Source organism: Poromitra crassiceps (genome assembly GCF_964638095.1).
Source record: "Poromitra crassiceps genome assembly, chromosome: 1".
In the NCBI taxonomy this organism is placed as follows: domain Eukaryota; kingdom Metazoa; phylum Chordata; class Actinopteri; order Beryciformes; family Melamphaidae; genus Poromitra; species Poromitra crassiceps.
The window spans coordinates 18,776,873-18,800,528 of NC_139623.1; the positions used below are offsets into that span (position 1 = coordinate 18,776,873).

At 42.7% G+C, this 23,656-nt stretch overlaps 1 protein-coding gene across 1 annotated transcript in view; it reads left to right on the forward strand.

Moving 5' to 3' along the window:
* Positions 1-5,604: 5,604 nt before the first annotated feature.
* The window catches only part of nop16 (NOP16 nucleolar protein homolog (yeast)), a 31,693-nt gene continuing 13,641 nt past the window's right edge, over positions 5,605-23,656 (forward strand). Inside the window, exons 1-4 of the mRNA XM_083644484.1 lie at positions 5,605-5,740; positions 8,236-8,344; positions 10,860-10,926; positions 11,663-11,769. Of these exons, the coding sequence (XP_083500610.1) occupies positions 5,634-5,740; positions 8,236-8,344; positions 10,860-10,926; positions 11,663-11,769 (390 nt within the window). The 5' untranslated portion in view covers positions 5,605-5,633. The remainder of the gene's footprint in view (positions 5,741-8,235; positions 8,345-10,859; positions 10,927-11,662; positions 11,770-23,656) is intronic.

Below are 23,656 nucleotides of genomic sequence, written 5' to 3' on the forward strand. Positions count from 1 at the left end.
TTCAAGGGATGAAAAACCCTTTCAAAGTTTTTGCTGCAACTCGACAGTGCTGCCTTTTTTACTGGAAAAAAAAACTGGTCCATTGGAGTGAATGGAGATGTCGGAACTCTTCTATTATATGGCTCTGGCTGCTACCATTTGTTAGAATTGGCGGAGCCTGCGGTGAACCATCTCTCTATCTATGCTCTTCTCACATGATCGGGATCAACGTTTTGGAGAAGGGCATGAGGTGACGTGGAGTTGCGGAAGGAGGAAGTAGTGTTGGCGGGAGAGTTGCTGAAAATTTCCAAATCTGGTTGTGCTTCACTGTTTTTTGGATAAAATTTGACTGAATAACGATATTTGACTGTGGTGCTGCTGACGTTGGGACTGTTTAGTGGTAGATTTGCGGGGAATAGCGGTAGGAATATCGACCGACGGCCTGTATAGGCCCGGCACGGTATTCTTGCCGTATTCTTGGCAATCTGCGAAGGTATGGCAGGAGTAGGTATGGAGGGGATTGTGGCAGGAGAGAAGGGGAAAGGGGGTAGTAAGGGGGGGAGAGGAATAGGGAATCAGCAGAGTAAAAGAAAAAAGGAGTCTGCCGATAGTTCGAGTGCAACGGAGAGTGAGGGGGGTGATGAGGATGAGCCTCAGCAGCTGAAGGAGAGAGTGATAAATGTAGTGGTGAGATTTGTGGAAGAGGGGGGTGTAAAGAAGGTTGAGCCGATGAAGTTATCAAATGCCATTAAAGGACAAGTTGGAGAGGTGAAGTATGCAAAAGTTTTGGGGGATGGAAACTTGCTTATAGGGTGTTGCAGTGAAGGTGATGTGGGTAAGGCAATGCTAATGAAGACTGTGGTAAAAATCAAAGTAGCTAGAGTAGTAAGAGTGGGGGAGAAGAGGGACGGGGGGTGTAAGGGGGTTATTTCTGGAATACCTATTACAGTTAATATGAAGGAGCTGGTGGAACAAGTGAGTAAGGAGAATAGGTCAGTCAAGAATGCTAAAAGAATGACAAGGGGAGCTGAGAAAATAGAGACTGAGACTATTTTGATTGAGTTTGATGGCAATGTTCTCCCAAATGAGATATATTTAGGATTCATGAGGTACAGTGTTAGGGAATTCATTCCAAAGCCAATTAGGTGCTTTAAATGTCAGGAATTTGGGCATATGGCTATGGTGTGCAAAGGGAAGAAAAGATGTGCTAGATGTGGTGGGGAACATGACTATGGGAAGTGTGGAGCTGGAGTGGGGCCAAAGTGCTGTAACTGTGGGGGGGAGCATAGTGTTGCTTACTGGGGATGTGAAGTTATGAAGAGAGAGGTTGAAGTGCAGAAGATAAGAGTAAAAGAGAAAGTATCCTATGCAGATGCAGTTAAAATGGCGGGTAGGAAGGAGCAAGTGAGATATGTTAGCAGTAATCAGGAGGGTGGGAAAGAGCAGGAGACAAGTATTATGCAGAAAGTGGAAAGAAAGATGGAGGAAGAGAGAAAGAAACTGGTGACGTTCATAGCAGGAGTGATAAATGCGACGGTAAATACAACATCTAAGACAGAAAGGATTAAACTTGTGATTATGGCAGCTGTCCGTCACCTGGATATGAGAGGGTTGGGATGGGAAGAAGTCAGGGATGAGTTGAATGCAAGTGCAGAATTGCAATGTATTGGGTGATAGTCACAATTTTAATCCTCCAGTGGAATGCAAGAAGTCTGATTGCGAATGGGCAGGATTTTAAGCAGTTCATTTACAGTAGGAGGGAGAAACCAGACCTGGTTTGCATACAGGAGTCATGGTTAAAACCAAATCTAGACTTTATAATAAAGGGATATGTGGGAATAAGGCGGGATAGGAAGGATGGGGTAGGGGGAGGATGTGTCACCTTTGTGAGGGAGGGCATTCCCTATAGAACTATAGATGTTGGAAATGAGTTAGAGTGTGTGGGTGTGGAAGTGTGGGCAGAAAGGAGGAAGCTGCTGGTTATAAATTTCTATAACCCATGTAGAAAGTTAGAACTCAGTAAGATGGAGGAAGTAGGAGGAAGTGGAGGTAGCTATGTATGGTGTGGGGACTTTAATGCACATAATGTGTTATGGGGGAGTGACAGAACAGATTACAATGGGCAGGTAGTGGAAGAATTGTTAGATGAGAATAATCTAGTAAGTTTGAATGATGGAAGAAGCACAAGGATAGATGTGAATTCTGGGAGGGAATCTGTGTTGGATTTGACATTAGTTTCTAATACTTTAGCTCCATTGTGTGAGTGGCAGGTGTATCAGGAGGGGACTATTGGGAGTGATCATTTTCCAATATTTACTAGAGTAGAGATAGCAACGGGACAGGTCACAGAGAGCACAGGGGGGAAGTGGATTTTTGGAAAAGCTAACTGGGGGAAGTTCATGAGTGAGTGTGAAATAAGTCTACAGCAGGTTAGTGACAGTATGAGTGCAGAAATGATGAGTTGTGAAATAAGTGAGGGTATAATAGCAGCGGCATTAAGTTCTATTCCTAGAAGTAAAGGAAGGGCAAAGAGAAAGCTAGTTCCATGGTGGGATGATAAGTGTAAGGAGGCAGTAAAGAGTAGAAACAAAGCATTCAAACTGGTTAAAAGAGCTCATAATTATCAGCATGTGATACAGTATAAACAAGCTCAAGCAGTGGTTAGGAGAACAATAAGGCAGACAAAGAGGAAGTATTGGAGGGAGTTCTGTGGGACGATAGGGAATAGCACTCAAATAGGAGAAGTCTGGGGAATGGTAAAGAAAATGGGGGGAGATAGGAGGGAATGGAGTTATCCTGTGTTGAGCTCGGGAGCAGGTAGTGAGGTAGCAGTAAATAATAAGGAAAAGGCTGAGCTAATGGTTAAGACCTTTGTTAATGTACATAGCTCCAATAGTTTGACAGAGGAGGGAAAGAGAGGCAGGGAAAAAACGAAAGCTGGAAATATGGAGGCTCTAAGGAGAAAGGAGAGTACTGAGAGTGAGATGGATTTACCATTTACTATGGGGGAGCTGAGGAGAGCAGTAGCAAAAACAGGAATGAGTGCACCAGGGAGTGATGGAATATGTTATATAATGGTTAAACATTTAGGAGAAGGGGAATTAGAGAAGGTGTTAATGTTATTCAATAAAGTATGGAGGGAGGGGAGAGTCCCTATGAGCTGGAAGGAAGCCATTATAATTCCAATCAGGAAGCCTGGGAAAGATCCTAGTAACCCAGGAAACTACAGGCCCATCGCTTTAACATCCCACATCTGTAAGTTAATGGAAAGGATGGTCAATGAGAGGCTCATGCACTTTCTGGAAAGGAGGGGGTTGGTGACAGAGTATCAAAGTGGCTTTAGGAGAGGCAGGGGGACAATGGATTCAGTGTTGTGTTTAGAGGATGAGATTAGGAAAGCGCAGGTAAATAAGGAGATAGTGGCTGGAGTGTTTTTTGATGTAGAGAAGGCGTATGATATGTTGTGGAGGGAAGGGTTGATGATAAAACTGCATAGGATGGGAGTGGAGGGAAATACTTTCAATTGGGTTATGGATTTTCTAAGTGGGAGGGTTATCCAGGTTAAAGTAGGGTCAGAGGTTTCAGGGAAACATGTGATAGAAAATGGTACTCCCCAGGGGAGTGTTATTAGTCCAACGTTATTTTCAGTTATGATAAATGATATTTTTGAGGGTATTCCAGCAGGGATGGGGAGGTCGTTGTTTGCTGATGATGGGGCCTTGTGGAAGAGGGGAGGGAATTTAGAGTATATAGTCAAGAAATTACAGGAAGGGATAGATCGGGTGGAAAGATGGGGATTTGAGTGGAGTTTTAGGTTTTCGGTGGAAAAAACTAAAGTTATGTTCTTCACAAATAAGAAAATTAGGGAAGCGAGAAATTTGAAGTTATATGGAGTTAATTTAGAAAGAGTAGAGTGTTTTAGGTTTCTAGGAGTACATTTTGACCCCAAGCTAACATGGAGGGAACATATTGCTAGTGTAGTAAAGAAGTGTAAACAAGTCATAAATGTAATGAGGTGTCTTGCAGGAGTGGATTGGGGAGCTGATATAGAGTCAATAAAATATATATATATAGCATTAATCCGGTCAAGAATAGATTATGGGTGTGTGGCATATGGGTCAGCAGCTAAGACTGTGTTGGGACAGTTAGATGTTATTCAGGCTCGGGCTCTGAGGATTTGTGTAGGGGCAGTGAAAACAGCACCAGTGTGCGCACTCCAAGTTGAGGCAGGAGAAATGCCGCTGGGGTTAAGGAGAAAACATCTGATGGCTAATTATTGGATAAATTTAAGGGGACATGGGGTAAGTCATCCGACTAAGGGGGTCTTGGAGGATTGCTGGGAGAGGGGTAAAGGTCAGAAAGGAAGTTTTGGGTGGGTAGGTAGGAAGGTGGCAGAGGAATTGCATATTCATGAGGAAGAGTTTGGGCCAACGGTGTTGTGGCCAGTGAGACCGGCGTGGGCGTTGAAGGAGGCGAGGGTGGACATGGGCATTTTGGAAATAAAGAGCAGGAGTAGACAGGTAGATTTAGTGCAGGAATTCTATAGTCATATGAACAGGGAGTATGGGAACTACGTGCAGATTTTCACAGATGGGTCTAAGGATCCACAGACACAGGTAACAGGGGTGGGGGTGGTGATTCCCAGTAAGAGGATAGATATCAGTAAAAGAACATCAGATTATTTAAGTGTTTATGCAGTTGAGTTAGTGGCAATTTTGTTAGCGTTAGAGTGGGTGGAGGAAGGGGTGGAAAATAAAGTAATAATTTGTAGTGATTCAGTGGCAGCGTTAGTAAGTATTAAAAATGGAGCAGGGAAAAGTCATCAAGAGTTAGTATATGAAATATTGTTTGTTAATTCAAGGTTAGATAGGCAGGGGAAAATTATAAAGTTCATGTGGGTGCCAGCTCATGTAGGTATCTCAGGTAATGAGAAAGCAGACAGGGCAGCAAAGGAGGCAATCAGGAGAGAACAGGTGGACATTGACATCAAACTTTCAAAATCAGAGGGGAAGAGCATAGTATGGAGGGAAATAGTTACACAGTGGCAACAGCAGTGGGATAGGGCAATAAAAGGGAGACATCTGCATAGTATACAAAATAAAGTGGGAGTGGTGGGGAATAGTGGGGCTAATAGGAGTGAACAGAGAGTCATAGGTAGATTGAGAATTGGTCACAGCAACTTAAATGGAACACTTAGTTTAATAGGGAAGCATCCAACTGGGCATTGTAGTCAGTGTCAAGTTAGGGAGACAGTGGAGCATGTAATGATCTCATGCAGGAGATATGAAGCACAGAGGGTGATCATGATGACTGGACTGCAGAGACTGGGACAAATAGAGGCCAGTGTGAAGGCTATAATGGGATGTGTGGGAGTAGTGGAGGGGAAGAAAATAGTGGTCAGTTTTTTGAGAGGAACTGGACTGTTAAAAAGACTGTAATGGAATAGGGGAACAGTGGATGTATTAGTCCAGAAGGAGGCGGTAATGCAACATTTTGGATGCCAACCGCCGTAAAACTAAACAGAAGAAGAAGAAGAAGAAGGGATCAACGCTTGATGCGTCGGACGGCGTGCTTCTTCCACTTCCTGGTAGCGGCGCGCACGTTGTCTTTTTCACCTACAAGCTCCAGTGCTCTGAAGGCTGAGCCAAGTAAACATGCCGAAAGCCAAGCAATCAAGCAGAAGAAAGAAGTTTGATTACAACCAGGACAGGAAGAAACTCAAGAAGAAGTTCCTGAAAAAGCAAGCCCCGAGGATTGAAAAGTAAGTGTGAAAAGACAAGTTAACATTGTAGCTAATGTTGCTAGCTAGCATGATCACATACCCAGCACAATAACTTGACACTCACTAGACATCGTATAACGTTATGATGAACGACATTCTGTAAAAAATGTGTTGTATACCGTTACCTAGCCCCAAAGTGACCCTACTACTGTACTTTGTGTATATATAATATATACACTCGTGCAGTATTAGGGTCACATAGCGTTCCAATAGGCAATAGGGGGGGACGGCTGTTCAAAACGCTCTCCTACGTCCGATTTCAGATCCGAAGATATGATTGTCGTCCTACGGAAGCCAGTAATTTAGCCGGGGCGGTTAAAAGCAGTCTTTCCACAGCCTGTGCCGTATTTAGGAGAGGATAAGCTTCCTAGTGCCGACAGGAACCTTGGGAGTTTGAGTATTTCATAACATGTTTTGCTTCCCATGTGCGCTGGATTTGCGTTGATCACTGAGCCGCAGTCCCTGTGTGACTGCTAGCCCCATAACGTGACGCTGCTACCATAGGCGATTATAGACCTTCCCAACAGGGGTTGCACCACCCAGAAGTCAATATTAAATAAAATAGTGTGTTTATTTTTGGGCGGAGCTTGAATTTTTATTTTTTTGCCATGTTCTAACATATTTTACTCTGATACAGTACATTTGTAATTGATTCTAACACTTCTACAGCAATCTCACAGGTGTTGGCTAGCTTTTGAAAAAAATAATTTTCAGAAAATACCCTGTAGTTGTGGAGATATACTCCATTCAGTTCGGGCATGTCATTTTCGGCAGGTGAGCTGAAAAATAGGCTTAGGGATTTACAAGTTAGGGATGCAGCGGTTTCCGGTTTGAAGGTATAACACGGTTTGAAAAAGTCACGGTATCAAAACCACTAAGATTTGCCGTCATACCTTCCCCACGGTATCGGCTGTTTCCACAAAACAAAGTCCCCAGGTCGCTCACAGAGTGGAGCTTACGCGGGCCCTCCCCCTGGCATGGCTGCATGCCTACCTAGAGCACAGTAGTGAGGAGCTATCACTGACGCGTGACAGGAGCAAGTCTTTTGTCTTCTTCTTTTGACAGCTGGAATCTCCCACATGGTCACCTACCTTCCTTAGCATAGTAATAATAATAATAAGCATAATAATTGTAATCTACACAATGTACACAATCTATCATCACTGACTGTGTTTACAACCGTGTGTGTGATCATGGCTGGTGCAGGAGAATGCAAGGACCCCCTAAAATTTCCCCCCCATCTAAAAAGACGACGTCGGCTGTATGGGAATATTTCGGCTATCGTAAAAACACAGATGGTTATCAAGGTTATCATACCGTCAAAAAATCATACAGCTGCATCCCTAACTGCACTGTTTACAATTTTGAGCTTCGGCTCTGACATGTGAATAAGGGCTTGGTATTGGAAACTAGGCAATATTTGGGAATATCATGGGACCCAAATCTTGGATAGCAACATTGTGTCGGAGGTGGGTACAGTTTTATTGTGATTGATAACCGTGTATGTCGCTTGCAGTTGCAGCCATTTTAGCCGAGCCTGCAGTGGAATAAGGGGTTGCTAAGCCGAGATGAAGAATGAAGAATGAAGGCTGAGTCTCGCGTCAAGGCTAAGCTTCACTATTGGTTGTCTTTGGTGGCAGGTGATATCACCTGCCACCAAAGATCAGCCAATAGCAGATGACAATTTCATTAGCATGATTTTTACATCACATGTCAGGCTTGACACAGATTTGGGTTTGGGGCTTAGTTATTCTTTAACATGACAAAACATTTTTTTGCCTGTTTTAACGGAAAATGCCTTGGCGTATTTGACATTGTGTCCAAAGTTAAACAGCCCCCTGCTTACCCATGTGACCTATTCGTCTTCGTCCTCACTCTCAGTTCACAGATCATGTGACCCAGGGGTTCCCAAACTTTTCCGAGCAAGTACCACTACGTACCAAACCAAATTTCCCAGGGACCACTTCCACTGCGTATACCAATAACAAATAACAATATATATAAGGCTAATAATATAATAATAATATAAGGCTACTAGCTGGTTCAAAATGGACACACACGGGCACTCAGACACACACACACACACACACACACACACTCACTCACACCTGCCAACATTAGGCTGTGAAAAAGAAGACCCATTTGAAAAAGTTTTTTTTCCCTCGCCAAAATTTAGCCTACATTTAGAGTGTTATTTAGCTACCTTCCTGACAAACTAGCATGACATGGTTGATAAAAATCGATTCCTTAGGTCTTCTAGTTTCATTTGATACCAGAAACTTCACTCTGGCTTTAAAACTGAGCCTGCTGCAGCCTCTGAAAGTAAATGTTCAAAATTGTGATGTTTCCCAAATATCACGATATTTCAAAAAAACTGTTGTCTGTAAACCCCCCCCCCCAGGCGGAGCCCCACGGACCACAGTTTGGGAACCAATGATGTGACCTATTCGTCTTTAACAAGTCTTCACTCTCAGTTCACAGATACGAAATGCATGGGATGACCAGAAGTCTATGGCCAGGAACTTGGGGGAGATGGGTCTGGCGTTTGATCCTAACCGCTCTCTGCCAATAAAGAAACAGAAGGTAACTTGCCGTCGTAGATTTTGTTTTTGTTTTCATGTGTTTCAGGCCTACAGTTACATTTTGGGCGAGTTGCACATAAGCTAAAGACCTATGGTGACACTTTGATGCCGAACTATGAATCAGCCTTAAAGGGCCATTATGTAATATTTTTGGCCACTAGATGTCACGCTGGAGCTGTAACGTTAAAATGTAAACACAGTCTATAATACAGTAGGCACGGCTTCCCATGCCACCGTAAACACTCGCATTGCTCTGTTATAGCGTCTGCCATCGAGACATGCAGAGCAAGCGACACAGCCGGCATACCACACTGTAAACAAAGACCATGGGCCTATTCCATGAATGGAGATAAACAGATCCAGGATCTGTCCCCTTGATCTGGATTGACTTAACCAGACAATCGCAATCGAGCTAAACGATACCACAAAGGTGGTTATCAGCTGGGTCTGTCAATTTAGGATTTCCCTATCCAGCTCTGAGCTTGTGCACATGAAAGAGGTGTGGTTTGTAACAACTAGCCACTCCAGCTCCAGATTTTACAGCGCCAGACACGCCTATATCCTCATTTATTCAAAGTTCAGATCAAAGTGTATTAATTAGCTAGGCTTTACTCTATGTCAGAATCAAAATCCGCGTTGGATATTCGTCTGTTACTGAAGGTTTAAAGTTACCGGTTTTATTCACATGAGTCATTTCTTTGAACAGCGGTTTCTGCGTCCACTTATGAGCAGTGTTGAGCATGAACGCTCTAAAAGAAGCCGTTCATTGAACAAGCTCATATTTTGCTGAACGTGTGAGCTGAGCGCAGCCTTTTACAAATGCATGAACCTGAGCGTCATTAACACCTGCGGGAGATAGTGGCGCTCTTACCACTCTCGCTCTCTTACCTCGATAATTGGCCATTGTGATTACAAGTGTGTGGTAATTGCGAATAAAACCGGTTTTGCTGTTACTTCAAGGCGCTGCTTCTGTCTCTGTGCTCCTCTGCTTAAGCTTGTTTTATTCTCGCCGTGCCGCGAAGGGCGCGGGGGAGGAGCGAGGGGCGCGAGCGTCAAATGACGTCAATGTGTTGGGCGTGACCCCCGTAGGCCGCCCACCGCGTACCTGAAGATTTTTCTAGCAGCGCGACCTCCGCACGGCTTCTCTCCAAACATGGACGCTTTCGAGCCACTGAGCCCTGAACACTGAGCTGTGTTTTCACCACATTTCTTGACCCATGTGGTAGGCTAAACTTTGGTTTGCAACTGTTCGTTTTTAGTCATTTCAACAAGTAAATGTGTTGTGTTGAGCATGGTTGAGAAAGATTAAAAGCAGCACAGAGTAGGCTATCAGGGCTGAGAACTGAAACGGCTATTCAGTAAAAACAAGTTTGGTGATTCATTCATGTGTTGATATACGGTCGTTTGAGAGTGAAAGCGCACTCAGTACTGCACATAATAGCGTTTCATTGCGACTTTTCACGGGCTGTTCTCACTATTACCATTGTAACATGCTGATCACTTGGCTGCCGTTCTGACTAAAAGAAGCATAAAAGCATCTGCCCCAGCGCGAGGTCCGCACGTGACTCACGGACCTCCGCCTCTCTCGGGCATAATGAGACCTTTACCCCATCCGCGGGGGAGGGGCTTGCCTCTGACATAGGCAGACACAGGCCCTGTTTAATGGCGGGACATACTCCAGGCGTGCTCCCAAGTGTGAGGGCCATGCGGCCAATATGACGTCATCGCGGTGGGGGCAAGGCTTCCGCAGCCATAAGCACGTGTCACAAGATTTTTATAGCAGTGCGTCGCTCCGCAGCTCCCCTGGGAGCGCTGCGCTTTGCAGGGAGAAATTAAATGACGAAGTAAGTACACTGAGCCATGTTTTGACCACATTTCTTGACCCATGTGGTCAAGATTTCACTTTGATTTCTAACTGTTTTTAGTAATTTCAAGTAATGTGCTGTGTTGAGGGAGATAGAGATCTAGGCCTATTACATTCAATAAAAACAAGATTGGCAATTCTATTCATGTGCTGATACTATCGTTTGAGAGTGAAACCGCAGTCTACTGAACATAATGGCATTCATTGACTTAATTGCGTTTCATTGACTTTATCATGGGCCAATGGGTCATTCACTGTACTATGTAAACAGCGGTGCTCTGAGCAGCGTTCTGAACATGAACATCTCGGCCCCAGTGCGGAGTGCGCTCCCAGTTTGCGGAGCGCCGCCTCGCGCTGCCTTCCTGGAATATGTCCTAAGCTAAGAAAGGCACGCGCGCCACTGTCTTAATATTTCACGTCTTTAAAAAAAATTAACAGATGGTTAACCGATTAAGGGTGTCGCTTAGTCGAAAGTAAAATTAACCGAAAATCCACATCCCTCCTTCTTGTAAATGAAATAATGGTGAAGTTTAACAGTTCACCAGTCTGTTGGGGATCCCCTGGAACCCCCCATAGGGACCCTGGAACCCTGGACCCCATGTTGAGAACCCCTGATGTGTTTCATAATGTGTGTTTCTGTCCGTATGTTCAGGTCCAAGCTGCGGAGAAAGAAACTAAAGCTGTCCTCGATATCGTGACGAAGCCATACGTTCTCAACCGTAAGACCTTTTCTGTTCGTTTAAAAACAAATACTGTGCAGTGTTTCCCCTAGAATGGAGTTGTAGCAGCGGTGGTGAAGCACAATTTTCTTTATTTCGCTTGCAAAGCACGCCCTGTCTAGTGCCTAGTCCTATCCTGTCGAGTAGGACAGCCAGTCAATAAAATTGTATTCGGCAATAGGGATGTAGTATGGTACAGCATTTACCAAACTATCACAGCATTTCACAATATTATTTCCCACCATTTTAATTAAACATACATGGCCCATCCAAAAAAAACAACCTTTTCAAAATAACAGTCCCAGATGCATTGTCCCTTCAAGTTTAATCAAAATCAGTGCCATAGCAGCACCTTTAAACTACAGAAGAACAGTGACAACATGCATTGTTCCTCCAAGTTTAGACCGGTTTTATTACAGTACTTTTGAAAGATGTTTAGCACCCTCATTAGTTCCATCAGTGTAATTGTTTTATGCATGAACACAGGGCCAGGCCCAAGATGCATTTGTTGGTCATGTCACTATCCAGTGCTTCTTCAGCTAGCACGTAAACTTCCAGGATCTTTATCTTTATCTCCATCCTTTTGTCCTTTTGTTTTGTAATCGTGGTTGGATATTACGTGAAAAGCTTCATAGAGGATACAAGAATGCACAAGAAGACATAATTGAGAAACAGCCTCTCTGAATCTCTGAAAACAGTCTCTGAGTTGTTGAATTGTGTTTGTGGTTTTGAGCAGAGCTGGAGGAGGAGGCCAGTCGTCCAGAGAAAGACACGAAGACCTTATCCTCAGACCTGATTGAGTATGTTCAGTACATGGTCAGAGAACACAACGACAACTACAAGGTAAGAACTTTTCCGTCCGTCCGTCCGTCTGTCTGTCTCTTTGTCTGTATTGTGTGTTTATCGCCAAACAAAGTTTGTGGATGGCTCTCTGGCTAACGTTAGCAAATGACTTAAAATAAGAACTGACATTTAAAGCCTGTGCTTTCCTGGTCTCCACACCAAGCTCAGTAGGCTAAACCAGGGGTTCCCAACCTTTTTTGTGCCAAGGACCGGTAGATAGATGGGGGGGGGGAAAGTCGCGGACCGGTTGTCAATTTTAATATACCGGTATTTTTTTTATTTATAAACATAGGCTATAATATTATAGGCTGTGTGGTAGTTGAAACATAGTTTCAAGTTGACGTTTATTTATGTTTGTAGTTTGTAAAAAAAAAAAAAAAAAAATGGGGGTCCAGGGACCCCCACCCCTATATGTATGTCCGCCATCATCTCGCGAGCCGCGCATCGAGGATCTAGGGTCTAAAGCAGCGTTTCTCAACTGGTGGGTCGCGACCCAAAGGTGGGTCGCAGGGCCGTTTTGATTGGGTCGCGGACATTGGCCAAAAAAATAAATAAAAAAAATAAATCATATTTCATTTGAGTTAAATTCAGATGATTGAAACTGGATTAGCCTGACCAGTTTTACTTGTTTAACAAGCTGAAGCATATGCTCTGCCTGTAATTCAAGAGAAGTCTGCCTTTTCATTTCATATTTAATTTTAGTTAAATTCAGATGATTTAAACTGGATTAGCATGGCCCCAGTTTAATTAAAACTTATGACCAGTTTAACTAAAAAGCATATAGCCTGCCTGTGATTCAAGAAAAGTCTGCCTTTTTATTTCATATTAGTTAAATTCAGACTATTGAAACTGGATTAGCATGACCAGGTTAACTTGTTTTATTATTATTATTATTATTATTATTATTATTATTATTATTATTATTATTATTATTATTATTATTATTATTATTATTATTATTATTATGATTAACTTGTTTAAAAACATATAGGCATGTAATTCAAGATAAGTCTGCCTTTTATTTCATATTTCATACAGTTCAAATAAGACTTTCTGAGCATGACCAGTTTGACTTGTTTAAACTTAAAAACATAGGCCTGTAATTCAAGTCTGCCTTATTTCAATTGGTTTTTAGCCCTAGTTGCACTTCTGTTGCACTTTTTTGTTCATTTGAGGTTTATAACAGTGCATGAAGGCATTGTGTATTAAATTAATCCGCTATTTTTTGTGCAATAAATTTGAGTGGTTAAAAAAAAAATCTGAAATTTGGGTCGCGACTTCATGACAAAGAAAATAGTGGGTCCTGAGGCTACACCAGTTGAGAACCACTGGTCTAAAGCATACAGTTGTTGACTCTTGTCTTACATTACATTACGTCATTTGGCAGACGCTTTTATCCAAAGCAACTTACAATAACACATTTTTGTCAGCAATAGAGCAATCAACTATGCAACACAGTCTATGAGCCCTATAACTTCTGAAGGAATAATGGTACAAGTTTAGCTTAGGTTAGTTTAGATTTTTTTTTTTTTTTTAACACATTCACTGCCAGCCATTTTTCAATACTGTAGTTAGCTTCTGCCAAGGTTTTTTTTTTGAGGATTCTGGCTCATCTTTCAAGAGCCGAGGATTCGTTTCTGTTAGGATTTTGTGAACACACAATATCTCAAAAGAACTAATAGAATGTGTGCTTTCTCTGTCTAAAAGAGTTAGTTTGTAGAGTTAGTAGTTATGTAAGCATTAGCAGTTGAATACAGCATGGTTTCAGCGTCAGAAAATTTATTCTGAGATAAACGGCTTTTTGTGAAATTCGATAGAACAGTCACTTTAACCATTCATTTTTGGCATCAGTAAGACGTCAGACATCTAAACAATAGTTTTGAACAGTAATTTCCTCCATAACAGCAGGAAACCCCTCTCTGCTTCAAACTCCTCCCTCCGTGGGCGTTCTCCTCCGCCCTCCTTGGCTCTGCAGCGGGTCTGTCACAAACGAGTTGCTGCTGCCTGGCTGCTGCCTGGCAGTCTGGATGGGGCTCGCTGGATGGGGCTTGCTCGTTTCTTGGCATTTCGGTTGAGAGCTCTGATGAAGCTCTTGCGATTCTGCGCTTATTTATGCTGCGTGTTTCAAAGTGTGCACCCAGTCTATTCTTGGAACCCCCCACCGTTGCCACCGCTGTGCGTCAGTGCGAAAGCGAAAGCGTTTTCGCCATCCATTTTACAGTATGAGAAAGGCTTCCTCGCGCTTTTCCCTGCAGTTTTGGCTCGCCTCTTCCTACTCTGGAGAGACATGTCGCCACTCAGTGGGTCGGTAAAATAGATTATACACATTCAATACCTCCAATATTTGTATAAAAGACGTAAAAGGGTTGGATCCACGTCCCACCGTCAAAAAAAAAAAAAAAAAATTTAAGCCGAGATATCTCGTCTTTGGCAGTCAACCGTTGGATTCTGTAAGCCGAGATATTTCGTCAATGGCAGTGAACGTGTTAAGAGGGAGAAAGAAGTTAGTTCAAGAAGGGCCCAGATGGAGCCTGAAAAGGTGAGTCTTTAGTCTTTACCGAAAGATCGGCAGTCTTCAATACTCTTTAGCCCCTTCTAAACATGCAGTGAAATCCGGATTATAACCAGCTGCTAGCCGGTCAACCTGCATGTTTAGAAACACTCCCGCGAGTGCGGATCATGACCATCTGAGCCCTTAGTATAGGATCCGCATTATTGGAAAAATGGCTGTTGGGTAACACCGGCAGCTCATGATCCGGATCATGTATGGCTGAGTGGGCGGGTGGTTAAATGGCACTTTACAAACCATTAATGTCCCGGTGATCATTATTTTCATGAATGGATGTAGCGTTAGTTACATGGCTGGATTATTTGGAAGAGAGCCAAATTAGGTGAGTAAACAAGTAAAAGTTTAATCGTTTCTTTCTCCCCCATCTGCCAGTTTAAAAATGCAACAAGGAGATGATAGCCTACTACTATAGCCTACTGCATAGGCTAAAGTACCTGCTAACGTTCATGTAGCCTAATTAATCGTTCGGGCAATCGCTGATATAAACAAATTAAACGAGCAAACTCACGGTGAAAGCATCTGAGGAAGAGCCTGTATGGCTCGAAACGTCACGCTGAAATAAATCACTTCTTCTTTGACTGTCAGGTATTTTGATCCAGCACCCACTCAGTGGGTTTTTTGGATGTGGGTGTCTTGTTTATCCTCTTCATTAGCCTACTACTATAGCCTACTGCATAGGCTAAAGTACCTGCTAACATTCACGTAGCCTATTAATTAATAATTAATCGTTCAGGCAATCGCTTATATCAACGAATTAAACGAGCAAACTCACGGTTTCCTCAAGTGCTGCAAACGGCTTGAATGGTTTATTTTCCTCCCGACCTGTCTGTCTTGTAGGCCAGTGATACTCAACTGGCGGCCCGCGGGCCACATGCGGCCCGCGGGCGCCCCCTGTGTGGCCTGCGATGGAATTGCAATTTCTTTTTTTTTTTTTCTTTTTTTTTACACTGCACCTGAACGCAACATGCAAGATACCTGCTGAATAAGTGTCCAAATGTTCATGTCATTTTGGCCAATACTCCTGCCCAATACTTTTGGCAGTATTGGGCATTTCAGTCTAACCTGATGCTGCCAGATGGACGGTATAGCTCCACATAGTTTCACTAAACCAGTCGATCTGGGAATGCAGTAACCAGACCCGCTGACGGAGGCGGGCACTTTTTCCAAGCTACTTGGCAGGTGATTGGATGACCCATCTGTCTATCACCGCTGGTGGGTGTTAACTTCAACCAATCAGATCGCCGAAGGTGCCTGTGCCTGTCTGATCTCCGTGGTATTCATTGATTGAGTCCTCACGGTCGTAAAGTCACCTTCGAAGCATTTAGTTAGATTATAACGAACTAGTTGTGTGGCTTAGCCTTCCCAAATGTTGACGGTCGTTTTTTAGAATTTAATACATAGAATTGGGAACGTTACAGTCAATTTCATTCAGACTGCCTGTCACTTCCGCGGCGGCAGCCATGTTGACGAGTGAAAAGAACTACAAAGACCATGTACCCACTACTTGCCCAGATGAGCCTGAGCCCGCCTACGGCTGCCGCTGATTCGTCGGGCCAGCATGGTTCGACCAATCATCTTAACTGCCTGTGCATGACAAGATGGATACGTCGAGATAATCTCTTTTGATCTCGCGAGGTTATCCATCTTGCAAGCAAGGTTAATTTCAGTCTGGAATATGGAATATCTTTCAATAATCTATGATTTAGCTGCTAAATTGTCAAATACCGCCGTCTGCTATCCGGTGTGCACAACATTGTCAGACTAAACTCCGGCTGACACCCCAAAAACCTACAATCCGCTACAGAAAAATGTATATTGATTGTTTATTAACTCGCCCCTGGTCTTCTATCATTTCACGAAAGTGGCCCCCGGGCAAAGCAAGTTGAGTATCCCTGTTGTAGGTTATGTAAAAATGTAAGAGTTGCATCAGCCTATATCGAGACATATGGCCTAACTTTTGTGGGGAGAAATCGATTGAAAACTATAGTCAGATATGACTTGAATGCCACTTGTAAAATCATCCACAGTGTAATGTTAGTGCGACCACTATTTTGACTGGTTGCTTTTGGGCGATGTAACAAAGGCAAGCACTCACTTTTTTTGGCACATTGCCACCGCATGTTATCGCCCGAATGCTGAAATGGATCCTCTGTTAAAACAGCATGTTTTTTAATGGAGTTTGGTTAAGGATTCGCTAAAGCTGTTTCCACATCACATTTATTTTTATCAATACACCCTACCGCACCCCCTCCCCCCGCCCACTCTACTCGCCACCAGCAGAGAGAATACGGACCATTTCCAGCTGTTTCTCTAAACATAGACCCCTCATGTCTAGAAAGGTAAAACCGGAAAATATCCTGCTCTGGCTAGCCGGACATGATCCAGACTTCATGTTTAGAAGAGGCTTTTGATAGCTAGCTTGAGCTAGCCTGCTGCGCACTGTAGTCAGGAGGACATGAGAACATGACAGTAAAGAATTGCATCCATTTAACCCAGTACGCCTGGAATCTGCTTACCTACAACTCAAATCAAGGACCCCTAAACTGACAAAAATTAGACTATAGACCCCCATTTCATAAGATATTTTAGATGTTTTATTACAGAAATGCATGACCATCTATTGTTTTCTTACTTATCGATCGAATTTTATATACTGTATATATATATATATATATATACCGTACTTTTCGGACTATAAGCCGCGGCTTTTTCCCCATTTTTCGGCCCTGCGGCTTATATAACGGTGCGGCTAATCTATGGATTTTTACAGCTAACGGCCACTAGGGGACCTCCTAAATCTATGGATTTTGGTACGAGAGACAGAACGAGAGCAAGACAGACATTACGAGAGCGAGACCCTGATTGGATGATGTTGCAAAAAATGTGCCTCGCGACGTGATTGGAGCACTGTGCCACTACGCTCTCTCAGCCACTACTGTAAAACACCCTCCCTCCTCCCACCCTCCCTCGCTCCGGGGGAAAAATGGCGGCGATTGGGCCAGAAACACAGTCTGAATGAAATTGAATGTAACGTTCCCAATTCTATGTATTACATTCTAAAAAATTAACGGCAACATTTTGGAAGGCTAAAGGCCACACAACTAGCTCGTTGTAATCTAACATCATGCTTCAAAAGATGGAGAACTGGCTGTGTTACGACGATGAGGGTAAGGACTCAAAACGGTCTCCGCTGATAAGACACGGAGATCTCTGTTACAGGCAGGCGCTACGCCTCCTCCTGACCAGTTTTAAACATTAAAACACCTGCGGCTTATAGTCCAGTGCGGCTTATATATGTAACAATCATTTAATTTAGCTGCTGCCGCTTATATTCAGGTGCGCCTTATAGTACGTCCAGCCTAGTACGGAAAGTACGGTATATATATACATACATACATACATACATACATATAGGGGAGGCTGGACCCCCACTTTGAGAACCCCTAACTTAAGTGTTTTTTGTTTTGTTTTGTTTTTGTCACTGGATTGTGGAGTGCACACAACCCATCTGACAGAGGGGCACTTTACACGAGGACGGTTTCCTATGGTGACGGGGAATTATTTTATCGTTATTGCCTTCCTTTTAGACGGCGACGGCGAATTTGGGCTTAGGAAACGACACATTTTGAAACCACCCTCCAGAGTGAAATTCTTGGTGACGCTCCCCGCTGAGGGCTCCATGTAATTGCTTGAGACGGCTCTCAGGAACTCTGACGTGCCTGCACACGCGACACACGCGATTACGCCATAGCCGTGCGCGAGTTGGCAACCATTTTCAAAATAAAACGTCAGTATGAATGAAGTTTGGCAACATTCAGAATTAACCTACACTGCGGCCAACTTCAGTTACATGTTCATAACGTTACTGCTGCGAGGAGCCGATGGCTGTACCCGGTCGGCATTTAACGTTAGTTACAAAATAGGCTGCAAGTATGGTTTGACCCTAAAAAAATTGTAACAAAAGGTTTCTCAATGGTTTATTGTAGTATCAGGTGTACTTAACTCATTCTCTGCCAGGGTCATTTCGGTCTGTGTGCTCCCAGTGCCAGGATTTTGAGCATATTTCCTGATCTTCCAGGACCCACAGAATATTCTGTGCTAGGAATAAAATTACACAACATATCTCACAATAAAGCAGAGACTCTCTTCTTACCCCTTGTAAAAAACTGAAACTCTACCATGTTTCCTTGTTTAGTTACAAGCAGTGGAAGTTAGCTTGTTTTCACTAAAAATGCCCTCCTTGGAACAGAAATAGGAGAAAAATAGGTTTTTAGTGAAGGACACCGTTTCAAGCAGAACTCTCTTTTGAGCCTTTTATTTTTTGCCTCAGTGACACATCAGACACATTATACAGTATTTGTTTTCCCAAATAAATAAATAAAAAATAAGAGAATGTATTTGAGGGAGCTGTGTCGGTCCATCCCGCCCAGTGAGCGGCTACAGAGAGAGAGAGAGAGAGTCTGGCCCCTGGGGTTTCTTGACAGATGAGGCTTGGCCGCAGTATTTATCAAAGTATGATAAATATGTGCACAAAATCAAATAAATACTTTACTTTTACAGTTGCCATGTGGATTTTTAGCTTAGCTTGATAAAAGCATAAACAAATGGAACGAACCCTTATGTGGTCACACTCACACACTCTCTCTCTCTCTCTCACACACACACACACACACACACACACACACACACACACACAGGAATAACGAGTGCTGTAACGTTACCTGCTGTCACGTTACCTCTCATAACTAACGTTAGCACAGAAGATCACACAATAGCTACGTTAGTGCTGTAAACTTTGAAATGTTTATGTGACACATGTTTCGCCTTGGTTGCTGGGGACGGGTGTGTGACGCGGTTTGACGCGTTTGACGTATCCATGTGATTCCCCCTCCCTTGAGTGTGACAGAGCTCTCCCTTGAGAGGGAGAGCTGGCAAGAGGAAACTTATGCCGGCGGCATAAGTTATAAACAATGCGTGACAATTATACTCGAATGTTGTGTGTGTGATCATTTCATCTCAAACGCGATACAAAAAATAGGCTACTTTTTACCATCGTCATCGCTCTCTCCAAGTGGCACCCATTTCTCCTCCTCCGATTCATCTGTGTCAGACGGATCAGAACGCTGTGAAGGGGAGCCTTCGTCGCCCTAGCGCTCCGTCGTGGAGCAACAACAAAAACGCCGGCGTCTTCCTCGCCATTGTCGCCATCCGAGAACTCTGGGTCGGACTCTGTTTCGACCACAGGCTCCACCCATAAATACTAAACTAGCGGGTTCCTTTTATCAGTTTGACCTGAAACAATGTCACAGGCTGGGAAAGTGTCTGATGTAATGTAAACAGCCAAAACATGAAAGTACGTCCGAGTACGTCTTTGGCACAGAATGCCATTGTTAAAAGTACGTCCGGGTACGTCTTTGGCAGAGAATGAGTTAATAACATATCAAAAGTCTACCAAAATCTGACCACTAGAAAGGTCTAATTTTCAAGATGGCCGCTGCCAGTTCCTTAAAAGACCATTACTCCTTCATTATTCATCCTAGACAAGTAATTTTGGTGCCTAACCCTATGTTTTGGTGATCTAGGAATCCAATTAGCATATATAAATTATAGTGAAGTGATTACAAGTACAAGTATTAAAGCAATTCGTTATAACCATATTTATGTTAAAAGTGAAGAATTTTTCCACGTGCCATAATGCATAATTGTGATTTCACTTATAATTCACATTCTGTTGAAGCTTTCAGGAGATTTCTTTTGATAGCAATAAGGAATAAATTAATTATTACTGTGTGGTACTGTGAAATTAGTTAAAACAGGGCCACCATTGATCGAACTTAATAATGGGCTGAACATGGTGTTTGATAGCGAGATCACAGATGAAATTCAGCGTGGACAGAATGCATGACTTCTTCCCAGAGTACAAGTCAATCATAGGCATAAACACAACAGATGATTGGCCTGGGTGTTGTGATGGAAAAATTGCTGAAATGCCCTGCTGATCCATCAATAATGAGATATCCGTTTCAAGTGTTTTTAGGAGGTTTTTATTCTAGATTAACATCTGTGCACAGAGGTCTCCCCAACCACGTTGTCAGACAGGAGCCCCGAATCATCGTTTACAACACATCATATACTGAAACCATGACACCCGCCCCCCACCCTGGAGGGCAGTACTTTTCCACTTCATTCAACCTCTCTCCAACTCAGTATATTTCCATGACGTCAATAGTTAATCTGATGTTCACAAGACATAACAATCCAGTCTATTCCCTCAAAGCAAGATACATGTTCTCCCTGTACAGCAATATTCTGCAATGATGAAGAACATAGTTCACAAAATACATCTTAGAAGGGCCATAGTTCATAAGCAATCAATCAATAAGCACTCAATCAATAATTTGCTATCACAGTGTTCTAATCCTTGATGAATGATATGCATCATTCCCTGCCACCCAGGGGTTTCTTGTTTGAAGTTTAGTGAGAGCTCCCACACTACATCAACTGTCCTATCACAGTCGATCAATGCCGGGAGTAGTTTGAACACGATGGTTTGGCACACGTTCCGCAAATGATTTTGCGATGTTCGGTGATTGGAATTTTACTTTGCAGTGTAAAATCCTGGTTGGTAACGTGTCTCATTGGAATGACACAATCCTTCTTTCGCCCTGGAGTGAGTGCTGCTATGATACCCATTCAGTGGGAGGTCCCCCTGCCATCAATAGTAAGGATATTGTGGTCAAGATTGTCACCAGCAAAAAGAAGAGCCATGTCCTCCGTTAACATATCTGGGGCAACTGAAGCTGCTGCATTATTTTCAAAACGCAAGACTTCTTCATAAGATGAACTAAATCACATCCCATGAAGGGTATCCACAAGGAATTGTGACCGATAGAAATGATGTGCCTGCACTGCAAGGCCAACTTAAGGGAGCTAACAACGGCACGTGGGCGAACTGCTTGGACAATTGGCTGTCGAATTGCTGCAACCTTTCGGCTTGTCTCCTTACCCACAAAAAGACAATTTATTGAACTTTATATCACTTTTAATCAATCCCGCCGCTGTTTCAATGGTCACTTGTTTCTGTGATTCTTCGTCCTTTGCTTGGATTTTTAAATAAGATCTCAGTATCTGTGATTTCCTTTCATTGTCACTGTCTTGGAGGCCTGCCTTCTCCTTCAGCAAAATGTACACTGTCCCCATACTTCTCTTTTCTTTTTGTCTTGAGGTAGACAGACCACGTTTGGTCAGAATGTCCTGTCAATAAAAGGCAGCCAAATATGGAACAGTCTCCCCGTCTCCATAAGGGACAGCCCCACCCTTGCCACTTTCAAAGGCAGTCTCAAAAAATGGCTGAAAACAAACCAGTCATGTACTCACAGGTAGTATGTTTTTCTTTTTTTCTTTTTGTGTATTATGTAATTTTATTTTTATAAGAGTAATTGCTGCCATGTATTTTAGAGTGTATTGCTGCTACTTATGTTTTACGTAGTTTTAGAGTGTACTGCTGCTACCACCTATGTTTTACATTTTATGTTTATTGTGTTTTATGTTTTATGGGAACAACGGATGGAAATTAGCCTCGTGCTAAATCCGGCAATTTTTACACTTTTACTATGTTCCAGGTTTTAGTATCTGTTCTATGGTTTCTGTGTTCATTAATTTTGCACTGTCCCATCCAAATAAACAAATAAATAAATAGGTAGGCCTTTCCAAATGGTTCGGAATCTGTATTTGTCAGAAATTCCTCCATTTTATCTCGTAAATGTGTAACTGTCAACTGTTCCTCTTCAGTATTCTCAAGGTAAGAGCAAACCTTCACGAATGCTGCTCCTGATCTTTGTTTTAGGGCTGGCTAGACTTTCTGCGCTTTGCCTCTGGGACTTTGTGGAACTGTAGTGGCCCATTCCGGAAATTAACACTGCATGTGTGATGGTAAATCTACTCCACAGCATGTAGATCATAGCAATAATATTCAATCCTGCCTTTCACGGTGAAGGCCTATTCATCTGAACGATTGTCACAACACTCAAGAATGGACTTCACGAACGTATCGGTCTTTACATAACTAGAGTCTGCACTTCCATAGACAATCGGTTTTGCTGTTGAAAGGACTAGTTGCTACTCTGGCACTTCTCTTTGGTGGCTCAACTTTCTTTTTGATGGCTTTTAATGTCTTTTAGATTGCTTTAGACTGCTTTCAACATTTTGAGTATACTTTTTCACCAGCTGAAATGACTATGTCATCCCCTCTTTGCACACTTGCACTGTTGATTCCATCAGCTCCCTTATGATGAACTTCAACCACATCAGAAGCATCTCCTAATTCTTCATGGCAGATTTAGCAAGTCTCTTGGTTTATGACACCAGCAGTCATGGTCAGGCTACAATTGTATAGGGTGTATAGTCAAATATGAATTTTGTTTGAGCCAAATTTGATCCACAGAGCTATCCACAACTTTTCAATAATGCAAGCAATATATCTATCGACTGCCAATATTCTCTGCCACCACCTTCTGAATTGCTGAAAATTGTGACAATTAGTTTTGTTCTATTTAGCTGTTTTTGAGGATGAAGCCTTGTTCCGGTAAAAAAAACAAAAAAAAACAAAGGTATTTATTACATATTACGTTTTAATAGAGTCACACACAAAATATTGGATTTCACAATTATGTAATTGTATCTCTGCAATTTGGCCAATCTAGGCCCCAAGAACATAGACACAAAAATTACTTGTCTAGGATAAATAATGAAGGAGTTAGGGTATTTTAAGGAATTTTTGCCCATCTTGGACGACATCTTGAAAATTATACCTTTCCAGTGGTCGGACTTTGGTAGACTTTTAGTATGTTATTAAGGACACCTAATACTACAAAAACAATTGAGAAAGCTTTTGTTACAATTTTGTTAGGGTAAGGTGTTATTTTTCCATATATGCAGCCGCCTAAAAGCACGTCGACAGTGTTTTCTCACTGCCAGTAGCCTAACTACAGTAGGGTTTGACAGATAGCACACTCAGCGCTCCCGGTCCTCGCTGCTCGTTAAAGATTTCCAATAGGCGTTATTCTGATAAACTGGTCACATATATGTTACGTTCTCACCCGACAAATATTAAAACTTTAAAACGGTTTGGGGTTTTTTTAGCTTGAAAACCGCTTTTTGGCAAGTCTAAATGACTGCGGTAGGCGTACTCTACTTCCGTGTTTAAAACCGGAAAGACGATTACGAAATGACGTCATGCAGAAGTGTCCTTGTATGGGCAAAGAATAAGGTGATCACACTGCCACCTAGCGACCTGGCATGTACATTACGGCGTTTTAA